Source organism: Mizuhopecten yessoensis, unplaced genomic scaffold (genome assembly GCF_002113885.1).
Source record: "Mizuhopecten yessoensis strain PY_sf001 unplaced genomic scaffold, ASM211388v2 scaffold923, whole genome shotgun sequence".
Classification (NCBI taxonomy): Eukaryota; Metazoa; Mollusca; class Bivalvia; order Pectinida; family Pectinidae; genus Mizuhopecten; species Mizuhopecten yessoensis.
In genome coordinates this window covers 19,890-45,144 of record NW_018403789.1, presented here as the reverse complement: position 1 = coordinate 45,144, position 25,255 = coordinate 19,890, and the positions used below count along the sequence as shown (strand labels likewise).

The 25,255-nt window shown below is 34.6% G+C and overlaps 1 protein-coding gene across 3 annotated transcripts in view; it reads left to right on the top strand.

The window, feature by feature from the left end:
* The window catches only part of LOC110455306 (inter-alpha-trypsin inhibitor heavy chain H3-like), a 45,550-nt gene that overhangs the window by 17,922 nt on the left and 2,373 nt on the right, over positions 1-25,255 (top strand). For 2 of the 3 annotated variants that reach the window (XM_021505368.1, XM_021505378.1), the window contains exons 3-12: positions 12,123-12,277; positions 15,299-15,409; positions 16,748-16,995; positions 17,660-17,823; positions 18,478-18,766; positions 18,937-19,649; positions 20,831-20,921; positions 21,748-21,762; positions 22,892-23,002; positions 23,435-23,548. In XM_021505368.1, the coding sequence (XP_021361043.1) occupies positions 12,123-12,277; positions 15,299-15,409; positions 16,748-16,995; positions 17,660-17,823; positions 18,478-18,766; positions 18,937-19,649; positions 20,831-20,921; positions 21,748-21,762; positions 22,892-23,002; positions 23,435-23,548 (2,011 nt within the window). The remainder of the gene's footprint in view (positions 1-12,122; positions 12,278-15,298; positions 15,410-16,747; positions 16,996-17,659; positions 17,824-18,477; positions 18,767-18,936; positions 19,650-20,830; positions 20,922-21,747; positions 21,763-22,891; positions 23,003-23,434; positions 23,549-25,255) is intronic. The other variant, XM_021505387.1, reaches the window with a different exon arrangement.

Here is a 25,255-nt window from a genome sequence, read left to right as displayed (position 1 = left end):
ATGTCATTAACCTTCTGTATGATACTAACGGTCACCTTACTACCAAACTCTACGGATTTACCTTCAGTATGACACTAATGGTTACCTCACTACCAAACTCTATTTCAATTACCTAAAGTATGACACTAATGGTCACCTTTACTACCAAACTCCTCTATGTCATTTACCTACAGTATGACACTCACGGTCACCTTACTACCAAACTCTACGGATTTACCTTCAGTATGACACTAATGGTCACCTTAATACCAAACTCTATTTCATTTACCTACAGTATGGCACAAATAATTACCTCACTACCAAACTTTGGGTGATTTACCTTCTGTACGGCACGAATGGTCACTTGACTACCAAACTCTATGTCACTTACCCTCTGTACGACACTAATGGTCACCTTACTTCCAAACTATATGTCATTTACCCTCTGGACGACACTAATGGTCACCTTACTACCAAACTCTATGTGATTTACCTTCTGTGTTATACTAACGGTCACTTGACTCCCAAACTCTGTGTCATTTACCTTCTGTATTACAATAATGGTTACCTTACTACCAAACTCTATGTCATTAACCTTCTGTATGATACTAACGGTCACCTTACTACCAAACTCTGTGTCATTTACCTACAGTATGACACTCACGGTCACCTTACTACCAAACTCTACGGATTTACCTTCAGTATGACACTAATGGTTACCTCACTACCAAACTCTGTGTGATTTTCCTTCTGTACGGCACGAATGGTCACTTGACTACCAAACTCTATGTCACTTACCCTCTGTACGACACTAATGGTTACCTTACTCCCAAACTCTATGTCATTTACCTTCTGTACGACACTAATGGTCATCTTACTACCAAACTCTATGTCATTTACCCTCTGTACGACACTAATGGTCACCTTACTACCAAACTATATGTCATTTACCCTCTGTACGACACTAATGGTCACCTTACTACCGAACTCTATGTGATTTACCTTCTGTATGACAATAATGGTCCCCTTACTACCACACTCCTTGTCATTTAACCCCTTTAAGACACTAATGGTCCCCTTACTACCAAACTCTGTGTGATTTACCTTCTGTACGACACTAACGGTCACTTTATTACCAAACTCTGTGTCATTTACCTTCAGTATGACAACTATGGTCACCTCACTTCTTACATCTATACGTTATAAAATTTACCTACTGTGTGATTATAACTGTCAACTTCACTACCATCAAACTCATTTGCCTTTAGTATGATATAAATTGCCGATGAAACTACAACATGATGATGAATGATTTACATAAAGATTCATAGAAATATAAAGGGAATACTACCAGGTGTCCTTAGGGTAAATATTTTCTGCTTCATCTATTAAACTTGCAATGTAAATAAAGATATAATCCAAACAGTCACACGCCTTCAAAGTGAGATTTGGGGAAGTCACAAGAAAAGAACAAGGCATATTAATGATCATAATGAAAAATATCGACCTGCATCCGTTTAAATTTCGTATTTTATGGCTGTCGGTCAGCAGTCGAGATCTATCAGGAAAATCATGGTATTCGGAGTATGTCATATTTTAGAAGTGAAATGCCCAAGCGAGATAAGAAACACAAGTCAACCGCATCGTAAGGAATGGGCGATCCATTCTATACACTGTCTATAATATGTTCTGCATGTGGCTATGTCATGATTTTGTATCAAAGATTTAAGATAAACTTCTCATACATATGAACCGTTTACCTGTCCCTATCATACACAAAGGATAAAACGCCAAGGTAAAAAGGTCGAAAATGTCGGCATGATATCCTAAGGTAATGCCAAGGCCACACAGGTCGAAGTGTTCTCCGTCTACTTCGATATCTGTCCTATATCTTCTCCCCATTTCCCTTTCATCTGTTTAGGCAAAACGTTTCTTCTTAATTCTGTTGTCGGGCCATGCATCAAACAAATACTTCAAAGGTATACTTCTCATCTCTTTGACTTAGTTGTGGGTCCACAGTTTGATTCTAAAACATGCAGAAAAGATCAGAAGTCTGATGCACTGTTTTTTCACTGGATCAATGGTTCAAAGTGTCTAAGGGAATAAAGGGAACGATGGCGTCGCATGTACGAAAGTAGTTTGACATTAAATGTGGTGCAAACGTCAGTCGAAGAGTCCGCACATGTCATGGCCCCTGTTGTACACCTGAGCATAATACTGTCATGAGTTACTATGAAATAACACTTTCAGTTTGGAATCGCTCATTAACCCCGTGAAGATTAAGCCATTCTTCGTGTCAGCCTACTATTAACCCTTGAACCCTTAATGTAACATTTAACATTGAGAATGATACTTTAAGCGTGATACACTTCATTAATTTTGTGTGGGCAGTTATTTTGTGTGAGCACATTGTGATAAACTATGCAGAGAATTGCGATCGCCTGGTAATTATAAAGTCTTTTTGTACCAAGGTATTTATTATCAGATTTGAATGTCCTGAATTAAACTAGTCGTTATGATTTAGAAAAAAATTAAAAAGATCATATTTCAAAATATAAGACTATAGCTTATTTATATTAAACTGTCAGTGTCCGCCCACATAATGATTTGAATAGATACAAAAAATCATGTTTTACCTTAACAAAATAGTCCTGTTATGCCTGAACAAACTATATAAAAACAATATTTCATCACAATAGCACATCCAAAAGTCATTTTACCTATCATAATATAGTCTCGCATTGTTTGAGTTTTCCAAGTTACATATTCCCTCAAATGTTTTATACATACATAACATTAGAACAATTTGTATTTTTCGGAATGACTAATCTAAAAAAACAAAAACAAAAACAATATAAACCTTATTACTTTAGTGAATAGAATGTAAGTTACTGTCTATAAACACCCCAAAGCTTGCCTCGCGCTTTTATTTGTGCTCCAGCGGTCAATGTTTTAAACGGCATCGTATTGGTACACAGAACAAAAGCCTCTTTGTTATACCTATGTATGCCTAACCCATTATCACGGATAATCAAACTTAATTAGATTACCTGTAATTAATGATATCGTTGAATGAGGATCATCAATTCAATTTAAAATCGCCGATCCTTAACAAAATCTGTCACAAAACAATGTCATGTATATAACAGGTGGCCCAGGGTAGTATCTCAAGTTTTGTTATATATGAGGGATTAAAACGCGAAGAAGTCATTTCACTACAAGATCATACCTGCTTGTATGGGAATTTGTAAAAAGACATGATAGTCAGTATGTATCCTCTTAACAGATCTTTATCTGAAATGTGTTTTTCTATCTTTCGTGTCTTTAAAAAGCCCCATATGATGTCTCCTACTTCAACTATGACACAGTTCTAGATATCTGTTTGAAGTAATACAGGGCTGGTGTATCTTCTCTGTCCTCTCAAGCGTGTGTTTTCATTTATCATAATGATCAGATTAACGTTTTGTTCAGTAGCACGACGGATCTCTCCTACCCGATATATAAAAGGAATGTTTAATATGTATTCAGATTTCATTTCTACTGAGGTTGGTTATAGCTTTATAATTGAGAGTGTGTGTACAGTTTGTAGTGTTTGGGGCCTTTTGATATATAATGTGGTACATTTGTATGCACAATAGCTTTCCTACATCAACCTCAGTGTGTGAATGTACTTTATCGCCAGAACCAAAGAGAAATTACAAACGAGGCACAGAGAGCAGAGAACAGCTCTTTTGCGCCAAAGTGCTTTATTATATTTAATGAAAATTGCCATGAATGATAAACGACAAAAGTCCTATAAAGGGTCTTTTATTAAGAAAAAATACTTAAATTGAAATGAATTAAAAAATACACACAATACCGTAATGTGTGTTTCTGGCACAGCTTATGGTGCTAGTTATGTGGCTTTTTTCTGTGACCCGATTTTGGTTTTAATTTAGATTTTTCATCCTACTATTTTTGCAGTCGACTATGCTTAATTAAGGAACCAATAATCCTGTTGTCACACTATACGTGATGTTTCAGTGTTTACTGTGATTTAAACCTTTGTCCCTCTAACTTGTAATTAGTTTGTTGGTGACTTACGCTGTTTCCTCTGTCTCATCCGAAAAGTCTTTTTTATCGGCTTCATGTTGATTTTCTTTTTGCTTTGATGTCTTAATCTACTACTGCTGTCTTTATATGTCATTTTAAATAGGATTTTGTCCTTGTGTGTTGGCGATGTGGTATGATTTCGAACTTTACTCTAATAACTATCCTAGCAATAACTCGGATTGACAGGTATACTTTTATCAGGTAGATGGGTTGTAAATGCAAAAGATTAAGCCTTGGAAATGTATCAAACTTTCCAAACATCAATATGCCAAAACTCCCTGACCTGTGTCACACTTCAATAGAAGTGAGTTATATATAAATTGTTCACGGTAATTGTTAGAAACATTTTAATGGTAATAAAGAAAACATCTCCACGGTTCTATAACAGAACAGTTTTGTAACCTGAAAACCACCACTGACAAATACATAGGTTTAATCCAGTTATATGAAATAAAAACAACTTTTAAACGAAAGTAAATAATTCTATGCTTTTAAAAAACCCACTGTTTTACAAGCCAAATCCGTAATTACATTTTATTATATGGATAACCCAGCGTAATTGAAATGTGTAATTTTAGAAACGAGTTTTTCTCAGACTGGCGGCTGTAGAGGTATCGAGTACACTGCGATAAGATACTTCCGTGTCTCGTGGGAATTCCGACACGGACTACGGGAAGTCGACACGGTACACAGTGACCCACTCGCTTATTTCATTAAAACCCCTCACGGGGCGAAACTTTTATGCTGCCTCCTCTACTTTTCCTGAATACTATTCGTTTTGTCTCTCTGTACTTCTCTATATCCAATCAATTCAGCACACTCTTCACTCCTCTTTACCAATTCACTAAACATTCCTTTTCTGTTTCCTTCGCCTTTTTTGTGCTGACTTCTGTCATCATACTCACTTTTCATGACTATACCGTTCCCTGTCTACTTCCATGTCACACTTTTCCTAGTAGACTTTGTACTCTCTATCTACTATCGAATAATTTTAGAGGAGTACATGTGTGTGTGTATGTGTGTGTGTGTGTGTGTGTGTGTGTTACGTTCGTTTGTCTAACGGTCACTGCATAACTGTCATTAATCACTCCCTCGTTTTTACCACTCATATTCCTCTACATTAACTGTCACTAATCACTCCCTCTTTTTTTACCACTCATATTCCTCTACATTAACTGTAATTAATTACGCCCTCGTTTTTACCACTCATATTCCTCTACCTTAACTGTCATTAATCACTCTCTCGTTTTTACCACTCATATTCCTCTTCCTTAACTGTCATTAATCACTCTCTCGTTTTTACCACTCATAGTCCTCTACCTTAACTGTCATTAATCACTCTCTCGTTTTTACCACTCATATTCCTCTTCCTTAACTGTCATTAGTCACTCTCTCGTTTTTACCACTCATATTCCTCTATCTTAACTGTCACTAATCACTCCTTCGTTTTTACCACTCATATTCCTCTTCCTTAACTGTCATTAATCACTCTCTCGTTTTTACCACTCATATTCCTCTACCTTAACCATCACTAATCACTCCCTCTTTTTACCACTCATATTCCTCTACCTTAACTGTCATTAATCACTCTATCGTTTTTACCACTCACATTCTGTACCTTAAGAAAAAGTTCTTCCCATTCCCTTCTTACTCATTACTTGATACCTATTGTATTGTTCCTACCCTTTCCTCTTTCCCAACACTGTTCAGCGTATCCTGTTTGGCCTTTCGTAACCTTGTACGACTGGCATACACGGTAACTATGTATTGCAAACTGTTTTCTTTCGACATGACTTAGTTAAGCTTTCATAAATCTTTTCTAAACAGAAAACCATACTCTGCGGTATGGACGAAGCTGTTTTAAACATTCAGTGGGGCTAAATAGGGAATTGAACCCTGCACCTCCGATTGTTACAGCATGTCTTAAACCGACTGAGCTAGCTAGGCAACGGAACTGTTTTGTCCCAACCGTGCTACAGTTACATTGAGAAACGAATTGACGATGAAGTTTCTGTTTATACGCAAAAGCTACACTGCAGTGGCACTGGGATCCTTCAATTTATATTATACAATAAATATGTCGTGTCAGTGTTATTTAAAAGTGGTTCATATCTAGAGAAAACTTACTTTTACATAATAAGACCATTAACCGTGTTTTTTGTGATGAAATATAAATGGGTACTACTATTATGAAGCTTTACAATTTAAATGTGAGAGAAAAAACTCTTGCTGACAAGTCATTTATATTCAAGCTTATATTTGGATATGTGTCAAATCTGAAGGGATCGCAGGAGGTAATTACAAAATATTAAGCTCACGGGAATTGATATGCTAACGTTTCATATTTACCCTTCGAGATATCAGTAACATTTAGCTCATATCATGGCATATCAAAAGCACTGTGACATAATAGCAAAGCCTTTCAATTTGTTTTTTTTAATCTTAAAGATAGTATATAAAATGTTTTATCTGAATATTTAAGCATTACTTAAGATACATTCTACTACATTCATCAAATTTATCTACAATTACTGCAAGCATTGAACTTCAAATTGAATTAAATCAAACAGATCTTTTTTTTTTTTTTTCAATATTTAATATTTACATATGATAAACAACAATTTACATTCAAATCACCGTTATGCAAGAAGCTTGATTTTGTACCTTGAACATGATTTGTTCACATTATACACCCGGAGTTAAATAATGGCGAATTAAACCAATGACAATATGTTTTAATATTATTTGATATTTACATTTGGTATGCGCTGATACACCTTTCAAATCACTGCTAAGTTTTGGACTTAAAGATGAAAAAACTATGAAATGATTTCTTTGCTTTATAAACCATATAGGCTTGTAATAAAATTAAATATAAAAACACAAAACAATAAGAACTTAATGCTTTTTCGTTTTAACATGATATAATATTTGTTTCTGAAATTTTAAATTACTGCGATTCTAGCGTGTTAAGGTTTATCTTAAACACGACAAAATCGAAACATTTTGTTAACATTATAAATGAATTAAATAAAAAATTGATATATAAAACAATTGATGCTGAAGTAGTAAAGTATATTTTAGTTATAGAAATAGTAGTTAAAGCAGTAACAGTAACAGCAACAGCAACAAAAGCAGCAGAATAAGTATATATGTGAAATATGAGTCATATAGTTATAGATAGGTTTTGTTTCACATACATTTATCCCCACGACATTATCAGACCTCCGAGACAGTGGCTATGTTAATGTAATAGAAACATATCACATATCACTAACGTGTATTGTACGTAGTAAAACAAGATTACAAAAACGCCTGAATAACAATTACATTAAATAGAATGTAATTGGATACCAACGTTTGTGTGAGACATTGGGGAAGGATTTGTTTAATGTGTGTTATTCTTGGATGATTAGAATGATAGACATTATTAAACAAACAGGCAGAGGGTTTTTACTGAAGACATTGTAATTTAAAAAGATTGACAGAAAAAGCATGAGCAGTTTTGGGCTATTTAAGATATAGTCTAATCTCGTTATTAACAATGGCCATTTCTTATATCACTTTTATCTCGAAATTGAAGTTCGGTCGACTGGAAGATTAGATTTAACTAAGTTTTCTCGAGTTCCCCGTATTATTTAAGGGTTTCTCGACGACTTCGACGTAACATAATTTCAATTTATTAGACAAATCGAAAACACTACAGACTCTAGTACATCCGCTGCATACCTCGATCTTTACATACATGACCAACAGGTACGGTTTACTACTAAGATGTATGATGGATGTGATGAGGGTGATTATTCAATTGTGAAATTCTTTTATCATAACATACCTGCTTCCAGGTATGTTTTTCACGTATCGCTGTTGGTCGGATATCAACGGGCCAGCTCCAAATATAACGATTTTCGTGATAGATGTCGAATGCTGACGGAAATTCCTTACACAAGCTGTGGATAGATGCATATCGCTGAAGATTTTAGACAATTATCACAGTCGCTATCATGAACTTACGTGGTGAAAATCAATTGTCTCGTAAGATATTAATTACCCCCTTTTTTCAACTAATTAGTGTGCCGTTCATGTTTGCTGCCACTACTCTGGTTCATATTTTGAGATTTACATCGTGCCTGTCATCATTTAAGCTTACCCTTCCGGAACACCTGGCCTTATTATAATTTTAACGATCTCCGTGAACATTTATCCTGAGTTCATAATTTGTACAAGTTTTAATAGCTGCCTTAAGTACCAATTCTCTATAAAAACGAGTATCTGGCTAAATTGGTATTTTCAATCTTTCAACCAAATTTGACAAAAGCTGCAGGCAAAAAAAATGTATGTTTATCTGATTTTTAGCTCACCTGGTCCGAGCTTATGTCTTACCGCAGCGTCCGTCGTCCGTCCGTCGTCCGTCGTCCGTCAACTTTTCCGTCATGAACGACTGAGCAGATTTTGACCACATTTAGTCAGAAACATCCTTGAGAGAAGGTGAACAGATTCTGTATAAATGGTGGATATGGCCCCCCTGGGGGCTGAGGGGCGGGCCCAATAGGGGAAATATAGCAAATTCTTTAAAATCCTCCTTCTTCTGTAGGAATACAAGGATTTGTTCCATATTTGGTCTGATGCATCCTTGGGTGAAGGGGAACCTATTTTGTATAAATCGTGGGTCTGGTCCCCCAGGGGCCTGAGGGGCGGGGCCCAATAGGGGAAACTTAGCAAATTCTTTAAAATCTTTCTTATTCTGTAGGAATTAAAGGATTTGGTCCATTTTTGGTCTGAAGCATCCTTGGATGAAGGGGAACCAAATTTGTATAAACCGTGGGTCTGGCCCTCCAGGGGCCCTAAGGGCGGGGCCCAATAGGGGAAATAGAGGTAAAACCTTTAAAATCCTTCTACCATAGGGATTAAGGGATTTTATCCTAATTTAGTCTGGTGCATCCTTGGGCCAAGGGGACTCAATTTTGTATAAGCATTGGGTGTGGTCTCCCAGGGGCCCTAAGGGCGGGGCCCAATAGCAGAAATAGAGGTAAAACCTATAAAATCCTTCTTCGACCATTGGGATGATGGATTTTTATCTTTATATAGTCTGGAGCACCCTTGGGCCAAGGGGACTCAATTTTGTATAAACGTTGGGTATGACCCCCTAGGGGCATAGCGGTGGGGCTCTGTTTGAAGTTTGTTCTCGCTCTATCTCAATGTACTTACAGCACCTACCATGGAGTGCTATATCTTTATTTTCATACCAAATATTTTAAACTTATTCAGGTGAGCGATACAGGCCCTGTGGGCCTCTTGTTTAAAATTGTTTCCTTTTGCATACTGTTTTCATATCACAGCGAATGTTTTGCTGAAGTTTTAATAGTTTTCTATAGGTTTATAACTTATGGAACTACTTAAGACACATATACAAGCTCTCTGTTCCAATATAAAGATATCAAAGATAGGGTACAAGTATGACATCACGTTATGTTAACAGGATACAACTTTTCTTTCCAAAACTTTCGGAAAAATAAAAATTATGCAATCTCAATGTAAGAGAAAAACATGTTTTATTAGACTGTCTCACCCAGTTAACTGAGTCCGTGTTATAGGGTCTAGCTGTGCGTTCCTCGAGTTCATTATGCTGGTTACATTTCTGTATTGGCCTATGACGTATTTATCATTCTGGTCAATCCAAACAACGAAACGTTGATGACATTAATGACATTAACATGTAAGACAGTATCATATAGTCTGTTATTCAGACTTCGGTTTGCACAAGCTACCTTTGCTGATGTTGCTAAATAACAAGAAACGTCTTTTGAAATTGTTAAAAGGTTAAGGGTACTATCAAATTCATAAGTTAAACACTTCACGTATTCCTTTAATCTGTTTATTCATAAATCAAAGGGTTTTACGCACGTTGTCCCTCTGTTTTACGATTTTGATTTCCAACGTTTTGGCTCCTACCATCACCGATGAGTCCTAGACGGACGGAACAGCTGCATGATGCAATGTAGTTCAATTTTGACAAACTGTATCAATTACCAAATTTTAAAGGTGCAATCATTTGGTAGTGTCTGTGTTACATTTATCTTTTAAGATTTATTGTCAATGTCATGAATTAATCCTTACACACTTCATCTTACGGTGCATCTCCCATTAATTGATGTGCGAAGTTAAAATAATTGAAAACTCAAAAAAAAAAAAGGAAAAAAAATGATGATTATAAAAATAAAAACGGGGGTCGGATTGGGGGCCTACCCGATACCAGACCTACACGTGATTCTGTTGTAACCAAACAATTATACATCTATGACTCGGCAATAGAAGTGAAAAAACTAATTTGCTTTTTCAATGGTCTTTATAAAAGTGGGAAAATGTGACGTCAGTCGGTTGTTTTCATTTTGACATCATAATATCTACCACGAATATAGAAAGTTAATAGATTTGATCATTCGATTGGAGGTGAAATTTGGGAATTTCAATTCGAAGGGGATGTTAAGTTTCCCGAAGGATCAGATTATATCATATCACCCCAAAGGGCTTATAGGTTCCTGTTCTCTTATCCTTTTGACCATGTATTATAATTCAATGTATCATTGAATGTTGGCGTTTAAGAATAAATACATAGTAGACCTTGGCTTTATGCGTTGTTGATATGAAGAATATCTTACGCAGGGAGAACTGTGGATACAACTGTCCAGGGTGAGAGAAACAAGAATCCTACAGCCTCGTGTGACTGTTTCCTCACCCGACTTAATCACAATTAAAGATAAGAAATGGAAGTAACATAAACGATAGGAATTCTGCAATTTAAAATGACTATCATAAGATGGAAAGTGTCACAATTGTGCAATTAATTTTCGAAATATCACATTAAAAACAAATTGCCTGATCTGTATTTCTGCTGACTTCGTTTGTTACTGATTCTTTACCAAGTTTGTCAATATTGTATGGTCGCCCATGGCAACGACTGCACCTAGTATATTTATATAGTTGCCGTTATGACAATAGTACATCAAAACTTGTTCATACATTGTTTGCTATTTTAGAGAATTACTTTTCAAATATTTACCAATTTATTTATTATCTTATTTATTTAAGTGTATGGATGTTAAACATTATTTTACGTTTTTGAGTCTACTTCTTTTATTATTTGACAGTATTCATTCCACTGTTTCTGATAGGTAGATATACGTTTCACCCCGGTTACATCTCTGCTCAGCCCCTTAATGTTTATTATGTTATATATAAACTGTATCAGATGCCCTGTTGGTCCATACATCATCCTGACATTCTGTTATAAAGGCTATGCATAATTTTACAATATAAAACGTATCACATCTATTTGATCCGACGGACCATAATGCTGTGTCGTCTTGTAGGTTTACACACGAGAACATTTTCTGAATGGCAAGTACAATGATCAGGTGCTGTTAAATGATAATATCTAAACGAGATCTCATCAACATAAAAAAATAGATTTTGTAAATATATATGCTGAGATGTTAGGCTTGCTGTATCAAAATAATATTCAGCACTTTTATTTTGAAAGAGGAGTGGAGAGAAAAAGAAAATAGATACATTCCGGTTTCCATTGTAACCCTTGATACAAATATGATTAATAAAGGTATCAATGCGGCTGATATGTCGAAAATATAAATTTAGAGAAAATATACAATTTGAGAAAATATACACTCAGCGGAAATATTCATTTAGTGAAAATATACATGAGAGCGCTGTTGCTGAACAGAGTTTAAAATTTCTTTTCGTAAGTGATATATGAATACCATTTCCCAGTGCACAGCTGCAGTTAAAAGATATAATTAATAAATGCATTACATGTCGTGTAGAAACAAATTTGTATCCTTATTTTTTATCATGTAAGCATATTTAAAATGTCAGCTTCACATTACGTTTTTTCTTGCTTTTCTACCAAGTAATTGTGATCGAGGATAAAGAGAAACGTGAGTTATACAGAATACATTTGTTTTAAACTTAGGAGATGCTGTTTAATTTTTACATGTTAAACGTCAACATTATTTATCGCCTTTCTGTCTTTTCAGCCACGGATATACTATTTACATATCCGGTCTGATGTTAAGTTCCGGTTCTCTACTACCTTGATCACTAGCAAGGTCATAAACCCCAGCACGGTTGCCCAGGAAACAACATTCCACGTCACACTTCCGGATGAGGCATTCATCACAAACTTCCAAATGTAAGGCAGTGGTAATTTATACAAAACAGTTGTTTGTTATTAGTGGTAATTTATACAAAACAGTTATTTGTTATTAGTGGTAATTTATACAAAACTGTTGTTTGTTATCATATCAAAGGGAAATACACGAAATTGAGTGTTGTCAATAATGTATATGGCAGGCTATTCTTTGGTATCAGAGACAGAAATAATCCTGCTCTTATCAAAAGCTTGTACATAATAGTCAAATGTACGTCATATGAGCCGAATATTGTTAGAATCGTAACTGGGTCGTAATGTGCGATATTACATCCGTCGTTACAGTAATTTATTAATAAAACTTCTTTTTATGTAAGTATGTCAAGAATAATTATGCTATAAATTGTAATTTACTACGAGAATAAAACATGGAAAACTGATGATTCAGCATCAAACATGAATATACACTGACACACTTCATGTGTGCAAATTGCTGCAACACACCAATCCCGTTTTACAGTTCAAGCAAATTGCTTTAATGCGATTGGTGTTAATACTTGCATGGTAGTTTTTGTGTGCCATCAGATAACGCAACGAGTTTTTTTGGTGTTTTGCTTTCAAGAGAAAAACTCGAATTGGAAGGTTATCGCGTGACTCAAAAACCGAAACTGATAAAGGGTGGTATAGGTGACGGATAAATTGTATTTATAAACCTGTTTATTAAAAACGAGGCATTGTCGAGCTTTTGACACTTAAAAGCCGTATACCAAAAGGTTGATTGTTTTTCTTTCGACATCAAACAATGGTGATCTATTATTACCATTGAAATACAGCCTTCATATTGTATTTTGTTCATTTGATCCTGACGTCATATCCTTGATGTCCTGTAACACTTTCCACCTGTCCGGGTTTATGGCTAAATTGCCATAGTTCAGATAAGGTTCAAACGTTAAGAAATGTATGCATACGGTGTTCCTCCAAGTAAAGTTTCATTGGCTTACAGACACAACGTCTGAAGGACATGTGAACCTTTGGCGATGGTTACTTATACTGTCTATACAAGGCACACGACAGTTAATAATGCAACACAAAAAACATTTTCTTATCTATTAAAAATGCATTAACACCTATGAATATATATAGTTTGTGCGGTTTGCTTCAAGCAATAAAATAACAAATATTTGATGACATCTAAGTAAACAAGATGAAAATGTGTCAAACTTAATGGTGATGTCAAGGCAAGCGATAAAGAGAATCTCTATTATACAGATAGCGATGTACATAAATTCTTCTTTTATTGTCCATTTGACGTTATTTCATTCTTCGAATTCTGAGTTATCGCATTCTGCAATTCCATGCAGCATTTCACACTTAATTGACAAAAACTATTGATACTGAATTGATTAATAGGAAAACAACACAACAGGTAATTAACAACGCTTGTCTGAATTTTAAATGCAATAACTACACGAGGAATTGCATACAAGTCATTATGTGAATACAAATGGGAAAGACATTTTTAATTTGTCGTTTATATGTTCATGTTTATATTTGGCAGAATTTTTAGTTGAATGTATGGATTCAGCGGTTTTTTCATTGTATATTATATACAGATATAGGACGATCGTCATACAAGCATTGGTTTACATTACTGCAAGGTAGAGCTAGTTAACAGCTTGCTCCTATGCGATGATATCATATTCATTTTTTTTGAGTTTGAAATGGTTTGCCGATTCATATCTAAGAAAGTTTAAAAACCTACTTTCATTTTTCAGAATTGTTAATAGAGTCTGTTAGCGTCTTATGTGGTAGATTGTGCTCTAAAATATAAATATATGCGATATAAAATTCATTACTAATACGGTACTGTATGTAGTTGTACCTTCGGCTCATATATTTGAATAGTCCCTTTCATGAAAGTACGTTATTGTAAGGAAAATAGTGGCTAACAAATTAAACCTACAGTGTAATTGTTGCAGGTGGTTAGGATTTAGCGCCGGAAGCAACAAATCATAGAAAATGACACAAATATATAAACACACAGTAATATTTCATAAACTGTCCAGTTCGCGTATGAATACGTCAGTAAATAAATGCGTGAAGTAGTCCTTTTTATATATTGTTTTCACCTTTGAAATATGTGCATCCAAACGAATTATACTTAATTCCCAATTTGTATGCATTAGTTTTTAAAATTCCTATTATCTCAAGCTCTATGCTTCATTACGAAAAAGGACAGTAACACCTCTGTAGAACTGTGAAATTAGGCAATGAGTATACACACACCAGTGTTAGATCATAATCTCACATAACAATGCGGTCTAATGGGCTCGCATAGGAATACAGAGACACTTCTATAAACATAGTTGGCTGCTATAGATAGCCTTCCTGCCAATTAGTAATGGCAGGAAGAGCTCGTATAGAAGATCGTCCTTGTTAAGCTGTAAAAGCAATCCTTGTTGATGGCAGGAACCAGATGTGGTGTCGAAAACGCTTAACCATTTGGCAGTACCTCGTCTTGATTTTTACTGGGGACATTGTGTTTTCCTTTTTGTTATACTTAGGGGATTGGTGACGTCAGAAATATTTTAAGTGAGGCAGAATTGCATTTACATTTCAAGGTCGAGCTATTGTTCGTGACGTCATGAATATTGATTTCATGACGTATCGGGGTCAGTCGCCTACCGCGCTTCATATGAAAATGAGAAAAAAAATGAGGATGAACATATCATTTTATAACTCCACATGTGTATGGCTTTCCAGTGTATCACAGGAGTGGGGTAGCAAAAGTCTGCCGCTTATAAAAAAAATATGATAATCTGTATACAAGTAATTGAAGGAGTTCAGGTATTGATGAAATAATTTAAGCATCTAAAATTGATAGAACTTAAACTTTCCAATGTAAATTTAATATCATGGATGAAAGGTCGCGTACCATATAATGACATTTCAATCAGTGAAAACACAGTATAACTAAAAACGTCATCATTATTTAAATTAAGCACATATTAGCTGAAGGCTCCCACACTTTTTAATGCTTAACTACTCACTTTATCTTCACAGGAAGATCGATGGACGACTTTATCCAGGCCAGATAGATGAAAAGACCAGCGCTGATACAAAATACCAAAGGTCAAAGAGTAAAGGTCAAAGTGCAGGCCAAGTTCGACATAGGTGGCTATTTATTCTGTTTTATTAAGGCACATGCTTAATGATATTCTTCTAAATTATTGCATGACGTCATGTATGCGGTAGGAAAACATGGAACAAACGAGCGAGTTTAGATCAAAATGATGCTAAAGAAGATGTAACTATAACATATAGCATTATCCATAATTGACGTTTCATTCGAAATAGAAATAACAAAACAAAAATTGAAATTACACACTTGACCGGGCAAGATTCCTAAATGTAACTCGTGAATGTTAAAATGATTTTAACTGTTTGTAAGTTTGTAAGGTTTTATAAGTAAGACTGCACACTATGCAAGCCGGCAGTAGGCCGTGTAATACACTGATAGATTAGGTATGTGACCCCACACGACTCTACAGCACACACAGGCTGCACTGTAAATCTATAGTGTTGTGATAATAAATAAATGGGAAGGAAATGTTACATAATATTCACAATCAATTCTTCCACCAAGTGGTAATGAGCTAGAAATTATGAAAAATTGAACTATTATTTTTTTAGTATTTTTTAGATATTCTCAGGCGTTATGTAAACACGCCTACAGCTTAAGATATTGTAAAGACATCATTGATTTCATTTCCCAGCTTTGAAGCACGTGCCAACACTACATAGAATTACTTTGAATGCACTTTGCTAAAAATAGGTAATGATTAGCTACATGTATATTAAGGGATGCATTATGGTATAAACAAACATGCATAATGATTGTCCCAGCATGTGCGTCCATTATATAGTGCAAAGATTCGTATGGGTATAGGTGAACACTTCAACGAATCATAAGCTGTAGGGCGAAAGAACCTTTCTTTCCTTTCTTATTTTCTAAATGTTATAACATTTACGTTCCATCCACTTTTTTGTAACATTCATCATCTCATGTCAGTTGAGGTTTGCTGTCAAATTGCTGTTGGAATTTCTGTTTAATGAATTTTCCTTGATATTTTCTTTTAGAAAAGGAAATCAATGGTGTTTCGTTATGCACTTCTCTTATTCTGGAACTAATAATATATTTCGTTTTCTTTTCTGCATAATCTTCTCCTTCATATACATCATTTGTACCCATTTGATATGAATGACATAACGAATGCGAAAGAACATGTATACTCTCTATTGCTAAAAAAGGAAACTTGGACTATAACTATGTAAAAGAAAGTTCAAAACAATACTTTTTGCTGTTTACAAATATTTCATGCCAATGTCTAAATCACAACAAAAAAAGCGAAAATAAACCTAAATCGAATAACAATATATCTACAGTAATTAGTCACTACGTTGTCAATTTTAGTCATTTGTAACAATCTTGTCTACGACATCGTTTGGCAGGCCACGAGAAACAAATAAGTTTCAAGTTGATGTCAATATTGCGGGACTAAACAGCGTGACCTTTAATCTGACCTATCAGAACCTCTTACGCCGTAACCATGGAACCTACGAGCACGTGATATACATTGATCCCGGTCAGGTGGTAGATGACCTCAGAATAGATGTAGCCATACAGGAATCACGTGCCATAACTTATATCAAAGTGCCGCCTCTGAGAAATGACACCATTGAGGATTTTACCGAAGGAGGTAAGGTTCCTCATCCAAAAAGAGCATTTTTCTTTATCCGTTAATGTAACACCGTTTAGCAGTTTATTCTATTTATACCCATCCGTTGCTCTAACGATCAGAAGTTATGTAGAAGTTACTGTATTAAAAAATACAATTGTTAAGTATAATAAGCCTTACTTGACAATGTAGAATGGCATTGTCTCTAACCGAACCTGTAGCATAATTGACCATCTGCCTATTATTTAATGGTAGACAGTCCATCATGTTCCCCATATACTAAACAATGTATTGATAATAGAAGCTATAGGCCTTACAAAAGGCATGGCAGTTAGAATATTGTGAATCATGTTAAAGAGAATGTTTTTTCTTTAGGATGTGTTCTCTTATGAATACATGAATTTGTCATTAAATTATTTTAAAATATTGTGTGTTCATATTAATGATTTAAAAAGAACATATACACAAACATATGTCCTCCCTACTACATGCATACTTAGCTATATACCCCCCTTCCGTACACCCATCTCTATTTACCATGTACCAACGTATAACTAACTATACGAGCACACTATAGGTCTAGAGATGTGTTTTACTGCAATCCCAAATGCACGTTTATTTTTCCCACATTACTTATTCTTAATCTGTGCACTATAATGTTTCGCACTCTTCTTCATGTTTGTAGCTAGGAACGAGCTGGTGTCGATCGACCGACCGACACGAGAAACTGCCCGGATACACTACTACCCCAGTGCTGTTGACCAGCGACGTGCGTCAGCTCGAGGGCTATCTGGTCTCTTCAGTGTGGAGTACGACATCGATAGGAACTTTGATGCTGGCGATGTTTTGGTAAATACGTAACTAATAGGGTAACACCATCGTGAGTTACCAGGTGGCTTTGGAGAAATCGTATTTCAAAAATGATTGATCATCAATTAAAAAATGTTTATTTGTTTATTAATTAAATTCTTTTTCATTGCCAATGCTAGATTACGTAGTACAAGATAAAGGTTTCTGTTTGTATTTCAATTAGTGTTACTATTTTATTGATCAGCAGAATGTAATCCTAACAGAAGAAATATAAACTGTTAAAATTCTTATTAAAGCGGACTCAACGTTTATTGTATTGCTAAATTATAACAGATTAAAGCATTGAAGAATTAGCGCACTCAAAATATATACGAATACAAAACAATGTACTGGAACTTAAAAGCGCCATTAAATACCGCTAAAATAAGTTCCCATACAGTATATAAGATTATGAGATAAAAAAGATATTAATATATAGGTATTCATATGTCTGAACAGCAAGAAAAGCAAAACCGTTTCTATTAAAGACATTATTCTTAGAGTGATATCAACACAATTGAAGAAAACGCATTAATAAGTAATTTCACAATTAACTTAAGAATCTTTCTTTTTATTTCTCCTGAGAATATCAACCTCAAATTCCATATACATTATCTGATTTATCTTTCTTTTCTTTTTATGTTGTGATATAAGGTTGTGAACGGTTTCTTCGTCCATTACTTTGCACCCACTGGTATGGACCCTATCCCAAAGGACATCCTGTTTGTTTTGGATACCAGTTCTTCCATGTTCGGAACAAAAATTGCACAGCTTCGTGACGCCATGCATATCATTCTCAATGATCTTCACGAAGCTGATAGATTCAACATCATCAAATTTAGCACGACAACTACTTTCTGGAGACCGGGGAAGGTTATATCAGCAACCCGCCAGAACATCGCTGAGGCGGAGGGATATGTGACAACAATGACATCTGCTGGCTGTATGTTCACATTTTTATATAATCGTTTTTGCAAAATCATTGAATCACAATTACTAAGATGAACGAGCAGTGTTAGTTTATCTTTTTTTTTGGAATACCTGCCTTTTCAAAATCAAATAACACAATATAATTCATTGTATAAAGATATTTAGTTTTAAATTATCTTCCAGGGACAAATATTAACGAAGCAATGACGTATGGGATAGATTTCCTAAATAGCATCGGTGACGACACAGGCCGTGTAAAGCTGATGGTTTTCCTAACGGACGGATCACCGACCAAGGGTGAAGAGAATACCGACATTATACTTGAAAACGTCAAAACAAGAAATATCAGACACATCGCTATCTTCACTCTTGCGTTCGGAGAGGACGCAGACTATGAGTTCGTGAAGAAAGTTGCACTTCAGAACGACGGAGTGGCGAGAAAAATTTACGAGGAATCTGATGCGGTACTTCAGATCAGTGGATTTTATGCAGAAATTTCTCGGGCGGCTTTGAAAAATGTAACATTTAGATACTTAAATAGTTCGACAAACCTACAGAACGTAACAAAGAATTCTTTTAATTCTTTCTTTTCTGATTCTGAATTAGTTGTAGCTGGTCGTATAAAAAACACTGATATGAAAAGATTGAGTCTTTCGGTGGAAGGCAATGGTGTACAAGGGGACATATCACTAGCTCTTTCTGCCAGCATACTCGATCATTCCACTCCCGAACTGTTTCCAAGTCTGACAAGGCCAGAGGATTTCGAGAAGATTACAGAGAGGATCTGGGCATACGTCACAATCAAACAGTTGTTGGACGAGGCTGTTGGTGAACTCAACTCCACCGCCGTACAGAGGGAAAATGTCAGACAAAAGATCATAGCTATGTCAATGAAGGTAACCCTTTTATTAGATTACTTTCGACGCAACCTCTCTCGTGATTCATCTTTTTTTTTTAATCTTTGTAATATTAAATAAAAGGTATTATTTTTGCTGAGTACATAAATATATGATTATAAAATTTTAACCAAAAAATCTTACTTATCTTTTTTAAAATAATATCCCAACAAGGCTTGATAATAATCAATACTAGGGTTCGCCTGAAGTTGAAATCTCTCCGATTTTCTCACACATTTATGTGGAGACTCAAGTTCCAATTCAAATGGAGATGGATCCAAAGAGTCTGTGATGTAATTTTGTATCATATTTCTTTGGCTGATCCTACTAGTTATATAAGAAATTGTTACTTAGTTCGACATGGGACTTACTGCATCACACAGTTTCTCAGATGTGTTGACGGTCATTATCTACATGAAGCTACGAGTCCGTAGTTTTGTTTTTTATGTATTGCTTAAATCTCACTGCATTAGTTACGGTACAATATGCTCTTGGGGGAAACATTGCGAATTGGCAAGCTTTGGCCTTTGCATTATGCAACTTCAAATAACGTTAAGATAAGGTATTATGATGATACTTTTTATGCGCAACAAGTTTATGAGATTATCTTTGGGGTAACTTCAAAACCTACCTTAATAAACAAAACCGTTTTGGTGATTTAATTTGAAAAAAATGACGTTAATAAGCACCATGTTTTACGAAAATGTTAAGCACTACATCTCTGACGCTATACCTCGTTCGTTGTTTTGCATTAACTAGCTTTCGCTTTATTCCGTTTTTCAATAATATTTGATTATTTTTGTGACCTCCCACTAAGTTTTCTAGATAGTGTGTTATCACTCCTTGGTCATGCTTTATATACACATGTTAATGCTCAATATATCATATTCATCGAAACAAGCCCTATCTTGGATCTTGGTACAGACCAAAACATTCTTGGCCGGGCGAACAGGTAACTGATTAAAAGAATTACATCTCAAAATAAAACATCAAACGCATTTTGGATAGCAGGTTAACTTGATGCACGGTCTCTCTCGCAGCTCCATCCAACGTTATACCCTATGATTTTATACTTTAATTGTTTCCACTCTCACATGCTGTAAATACATCAACTACAATGATTTTCATAGGGTGAGTTCCCGTTTTCTATTTGAAAAAGAATATTTAATTGACTGTTACAGTACCACTTTGTGACCCCCCTGACGTCACTGGTGGTCATAAAGCCGGATCAAAGAGAAGTCGGCAATTTGCAGGAAGGCGAGGATGCTGAACGTAAGACATTTATATGGGACATTTACAAATTGATATAGATGATAGTACATTTTTGCTCATTACAGTATACATATATTTGAATTTTTGCTAACATGAAATATCGTAAACTCGCTTTCGTTTCCGGTATTTAATGAATATGTTAAACTACGATATTACCCAACAGATACAGATTACATTTCTTTGTGTACTATAGAACCAAAGTCCTGAATATAATGCATGATTCAAATTATCAATGATTACTACTTGTTGTTGACAAATTATTATTGTTATTATTCTTTTTTTTAAATTAAAGCAATATCATCGACAATATTTATCACTGTATTGACAGGACTGTTCCATTATTGTCGACCTATTGTTTACTGTGATGTTACTTAGTTGAATTAACGTGTAAAGCAACAGGATTTGATCATGTTTGTAATGAATTCCACCAAGGTAGTAACTGGCCTTTTGACAGGAAATGATGTCATATAGTAGACAGCGCCTATATTTCCTTGGACATATTCTCGTCTTTGACAAGTATATGCGAACTGGATTTATGTTATCTGGGTTCCTCAATTCATCTTTGGTGTGCAGGAAGTTAAATAATTGGTGATCTATAATAATGCAGTGATATAAAAACCTGTATAAAGTTTCATATCTTTTGATATTAGAACGCATAGGAATTCACAAAAGACGCCTGATTAACATGGATGTCGCTGGCGACTAAAATTGTGCGATAAAAGAGCAAAAAAATGAGAACTTTTCAGAAATTATATGAATTGTAACTTTAGAAATCTACAAATAAGTTATATTTAACAAATAACTTACATGAATTCCTCATTGACAGTTGTACTGAAACAAGGTAAATATTCCAACTCAGGTTGGCATGGAATGTGGTATAAATATTAGTTTGTTGTGTTTTATTTCATTGTTTAATTCAATTAAATGTAATGTGAAGTTGGAAGTTGCTACTATTATGACTAATCGAGCACACTAAAGATACTTTGTGTGTCTTAATGGTCACTGACCTAGATACATCGTGCGACACTTTTTAACAGTAGTGTTGATAGTTGTTGCTTTATTTTGTGTGATATTTAACAAAATGCATGGTCTGTTTTGTGCCTAGATTATTATAGATAGTGACGCATGTGTTGATGTTGATTTGCATATAAAGTGTATTTGACTAATAATAATCTGAGTTGTGTTTATTAATATTTTGTTGAATGCTGAGTGTTTCATGAAACTGTTATAACAAAAGAATTGATGACGTTAAAAGACTTAGCTAACCATGCATATTATAGAGTAGTTTTATTCAATTTGACGCATGCGCATGTAGTAGTTTAAATTAAAATCTATGTCTGTTCGCTATGCTTGAAGAGTAGGATAATTGAAATGCATCTGGCTTCATCGCGTACTGTTGTCTTTTAATTGGCCACTTTTGATAAATCATCGCAGCTATATTCATAGATTTTTATTTTAAGTAGAATATCAATTATTTCTAGACGAATCCAGGTAAAAAATAAAATCTAGACATACTGTAAAAATGGAAGTGTTCGCGGTATGGAAATGTTCACGTTTTTATATGGAGTAAGTAAATAAAAAAAAAACGCACGCGAATATTCGTTCGGTAAATAATATAGATTAGAGATATTTAGAATATAAAAATTATAAAACTACTGGCATTGTGAAAATTTACGCATCGCAAACAGTCACTAAAGAGTCATAACGCTGACAGTTCCACCTGCATTTTTTTCCGCTTTTATAGACATTAGTTTTCATATTTTCACTTGTTCTTCACTTTCGTGTAAAATATAATCATAATCACTTCACTCAATAAAATATTATCGCAATCATCTAGAATAAATAGATATCAACAGACATATCTAAGTTAATGACTGATCGTTACAATAATGATGTATGAATTCAATAATTATACCCATATATTGTATGTTCTTGTATTACCTCACTGATACTATATATACTTTGATCAGTTGCACGTGACATGCCATCCCCTACACCTGATCCATTTCCTGGATATGCTTGGAGAGGGCGGCGGCCAGGAGCACTACTTACCGGAGAAGGGAAGAGTACGGCAGGGGGAGGTAAGCGTATAAACAGCTGTTAAAAACACAGTCGTACACAAAAACACAGCCGTACACAAAAACACAGCCGTACACAAAAATACAATTCAGAGGGAGGAAAACGGCGTGTTAATCACTACATGTTGTTTTTGGTATCAAACATCAGTTTTCGGTTGCATTTAATATTTAGCGTAGATTGTCTATTTCTTATTGCTGGTACGGTAAACATCGATGCATTTCATATTTGATGTAAATATTTTGCATTATTCTGAAAAATGCTTGACTGAAATTACTTAAATTCGAAACGGAACAGTGAATACTAGAAAAACAAGTAATTGATGAATACTGCCTTTTATCAAACTTCTGTAATTTATCATAAGTGTTCATTACACATTCATCAAGTCTCCTTCAATATCTCTGTTAATACCATTTTATAATTTGTACTTCAAACAGGTGGAGGTGATCCCCATTTCATGATTCGCGTACAGGGATTGTCTCATCCAGTGTGTTTTGATATGATAGCAGAGCCTGGGAATATCCTACGACTACTAAAGGATCCGAATAAAGGTAATACCAACATGTCCTCCAAAACAGCAACAACAACAACAACAACAAAAGCAACAACAACAAAAGTGCCCCTCCCATTTTCGTTAGATATAAAGGTTGATATCTTAAACTCTGGATAAAGGTAGCACTTTAATCAGACGATTAATAGAAAATTACCGTTCGCGATGTAGACAATAGTGATTGTTGTATTTAATAAACTAGATCAGAAGTAATGCTAATCTAATTAGCACACCAACAGCTGCCGCGTCTCTGTTATAGTGCCAACAGGGGATTCTTCCTTACTTTGTCTGTAGATGGGGAGCTTTTATCTATAATGCACTAGGTATACAGACTTAATGTCTAGTCTGGATCACACGTAATTAGCCTTGGTGTTGCTATATAGGTATGGCCTTCAGTTTGGTGCACGAAGAACTCTTCAAGAAACGTAAATGTCTAATTTCAGAAATCATATAATAAGCTAAATATATATCGTTCATACAAGCACTGTTCATTCGCAGTTCTCTAACCAAAACCGTTGAACTGGTTCCATTTTTCTCTATCATTAGTTCAAGCTTTAAAACATAAACATCGAGTTTATAATCAAATGTACTAATAAATTGTGAAACGAAGAATGACAGAACAACATCAGCAAAGAGATAGATCCAAAATATAGATTAAAAAACTTTCAACTTTAAGAAGATTACTATTTTCCTGATAAATGACTATTTGTCAGTATTACTTTCTCATAACGATGACATTTTAATCATTATGTGTGTGAGCATCTCGTACGCTTAACATGACGAGGTTTAATGGGTGTCAGTAAATAATCTAATGGTGTTAATTAAAGAAGAATATAAAAGATGATAGATTTTGTTCGGGGAAGTGACGTTAATGACGAACCAAAATAAAGTTTCTACAAACATGTTGTAAACAAACGTAGTGATTGCGGTGTTTCGGGTATAATGTTAGATAGGAGCCGACTTTTACATCCTCTTAAGGATGAAATCATGTGTGAAATTGGAAATGTGTACTGATGTACGAGATAAACACTAATTAACGACATATGCGTGTAATTTGCTCAAATACTAAAACAGATGTGCTTGCATACTGAAATGGACTTGTTCACAATCTCCAGTCTCCTCCCTTGGAACGAATGATTCAATGCTAGCCCTTTTATTTTACCTCTTATGTGTATTTATGTCGGAGTTGTGACTGTTTGCAACCTTGCACATAATGTCTTTTCTTTAAGCTAGATTTAAGCATACCTGTTTCCTTAATCATTCTATTTGTGCTTTATGTTAGAGTAAAAAATATATGCTACTTTATACATTCCTGTGATTGATGTTAGAGTTAAGGATATATGCTACTTTATACATTATTCCTGTGATTTACATTAGAGATACAGATATACACATTCTACTTTACACATTATTTCTGTGTTTTATCATAGATATATATATATACTACTTTACACATTATTTATGAGATTTATATTAGAGATAAAGTTATATATATACTACTTTACACATTATTTATGAGATTTATATTAGAGATAAAGTTATATATATACTACTTTACACATTATTTATGAGATTTATATTAGAGATAAAGTTATATATATACTACTTTACACATTATTTATGAGATTTATATTAGAGATAAAGTTATATATATACTACTTTACACATTATTTATGAGATTTATATTAGAGATAAAGTTATATATATA